This window comes from Bactrocera neohumeralis, unplaced genomic scaffold (genome assembly GCF_024586455.1).
Source record: "Bactrocera neohumeralis isolate Rockhampton unplaced genomic scaffold, APGP_CSIRO_Bneo_wtdbg2-racon-allhic-juicebox.fasta_v2 ctg5928, whole genome shotgun sequence".
NCBI lineage: Eukaryota > Metazoa > Arthropoda > Insecta > Diptera > Tephritidae > Bactrocera > Bactrocera neohumeralis.
Genome location: NW_026092824.1, coordinates 5,144 through 6,824, shown reverse-complemented (window position 1 = coordinate 6,824; position 1,681 = coordinate 5,144). Strand labels below are relative to the sequence as shown.

At 51.2% G+C, this 1,681-nt stretch overlaps 1 protein-coding gene across 1 annotated transcript; it reads left to right on the top strand.

The window, feature by feature from the left end:
* Nucleotides 1–770: 770 nt before the first annotated feature.
* On the top strand, nucleotides 771–1,383 carry LOC126767393 (frataxin, mitochondrial-like; the record flags this gene model as incomplete). Its single annotated transcript, XM_050484922.1, has 1 exon — nucleotides 771–1,383. A coding segment is annotated over one exon (613 nt), but the record flags the coding sequence as incomplete, so codon positions are not given.
* Between the last annotated feature and the right edge of the window lie 298 nt (nucleotides 1,384–1,681).

Below are 1,681 nucleotides of genomic sequence, written 5' to 3'. Positions count from 1 at the left end.
CGGCTGTGGTCGTCCTCGGCCCCGGCGCGCGGCGGCTGCCAGAGCAAGAGGCGAAGGATCTTCGCAGACAAGCGGAGGGGCGGTTGGTCCCGAGCGGGCAGCTCCTGCGGCCTGTCGCGCCATCAGACGTGTCCAAGGTGGCCCAAGGACTGTGGGCGGAGCAACTGCTTGCCCAACGTGGCTTGTAGCATCTTTTTCTACCTTCTCCCACACTTCTCCCACTCTTTTTTTTTTTTCTCCCCCCTCCCTCCGCACAACCCTAGACATCTTCCTTTTTCATGGTTTCTTGTTTTTTTTTAAGTGGATTTCATTGCCAGTGTTTTGCTCTTTCTCTCTCTTTTTTCTTTCCTCCATGTGCCTTCCTCATTCACCCGCCCCTCCATTCCACTCACAAGTACACAGATACACACAGATATATACACACACATTTGTAGATTTTGAAAATGGAAAAGCAACAAAAAAAAATGGATTGCCTCCGCAACGGCGATACCAACTGGAATCTTTTTTTCCTTTGCCTTTTTTTTTCCTCCTTCTCTTTGTCATCCTTCTCCCCAGGCCTCAAACGAACAAAGAAAAAGACGATTCTGTCTCTTTTCAAAGAATCACAGTGGTTTGCCACTTCGCTGCGTTCTCCTTTTTTCTTTTTTTTTTTCCTAGTTGTTATAGTTGTCGTTTTCACTGTTATTGTTATTATTCTTATTGTTCCTCTCTCGTGGGTTGGGCACCTCTGCATCCGAAGCCACACACACACACATCCATGAAACGTTTAGGGTCTTGCACGATGCGGTCGGTGGTGGTGGCAGCGGCTCTACCGGGCCACCCACGTTCCGCAGCAGCAGCAGCAATGGCTGTCGTTCCCTCTGGCGATGGCCATGCGGGCCAAGGCCTGCACCGGTTCCCAGTACGGTACTTCTTTTTTCTTCCTCCTCTCCGTCCTGCGGAGGCAACGTGGCCGCGAAGACGGGAGGGCCAGTGGTTTCGCACTACTCGAAGCTCGGCATGGACGGCTTCACCGATGTCAAGTATAACACCGCCGCCGACGACTTCCTCGACCTCCTTGAGAATGCTATTGACGCGCTAGAGCACCCGGAAATCGACGAAATAAGCAGCAACGGAGGTGTTCTGACGATTGAGACGGCCCACAATGGCACCTACCTCCTCAACAAACAAGCACCGAACGTGCAGCTGTGGCTGTCCTCGCCGATAAGCGGGCCCTTTCACTACGACATGGTCGTCACCACCGGCGCGGGAGCGGATGGGGAAGAAGAAATCACTCAATGGCTGTCCGATCATGATGGACACAGTTTGGTTGACAAGTTAGAGACGGAGTTGTCTGAGGTATTGAAGGTTCCTGTGAAACTAAACGCAGGACGCAGTGCGTAATGCCGTGCGCAAAGAGAGAGAGACAAAAAAAAAGAAAAAAAAGCAGGAGAGAGAGAGAGAGCGGCGAATGGAAGGATTTCTTCACCCGCGAGGAAAGAGAGAGAGAAATTGGGAGGCGTTTGGTGTTTTTTCTCTCTCTCTCACGCACTCGCGCGCCATTTTTTTTTTTTTTTTTCTCTGTTGATGATTGTTTCGAATGGTGTGGAAAAAGGGGTGAACTACGAAAGAGAAGGAAACGGTGGGAAGTTGTTTCGGGGAGGGAAAGCCTCTCGCATAAGCGACCTCTTCCTCCTCTCCC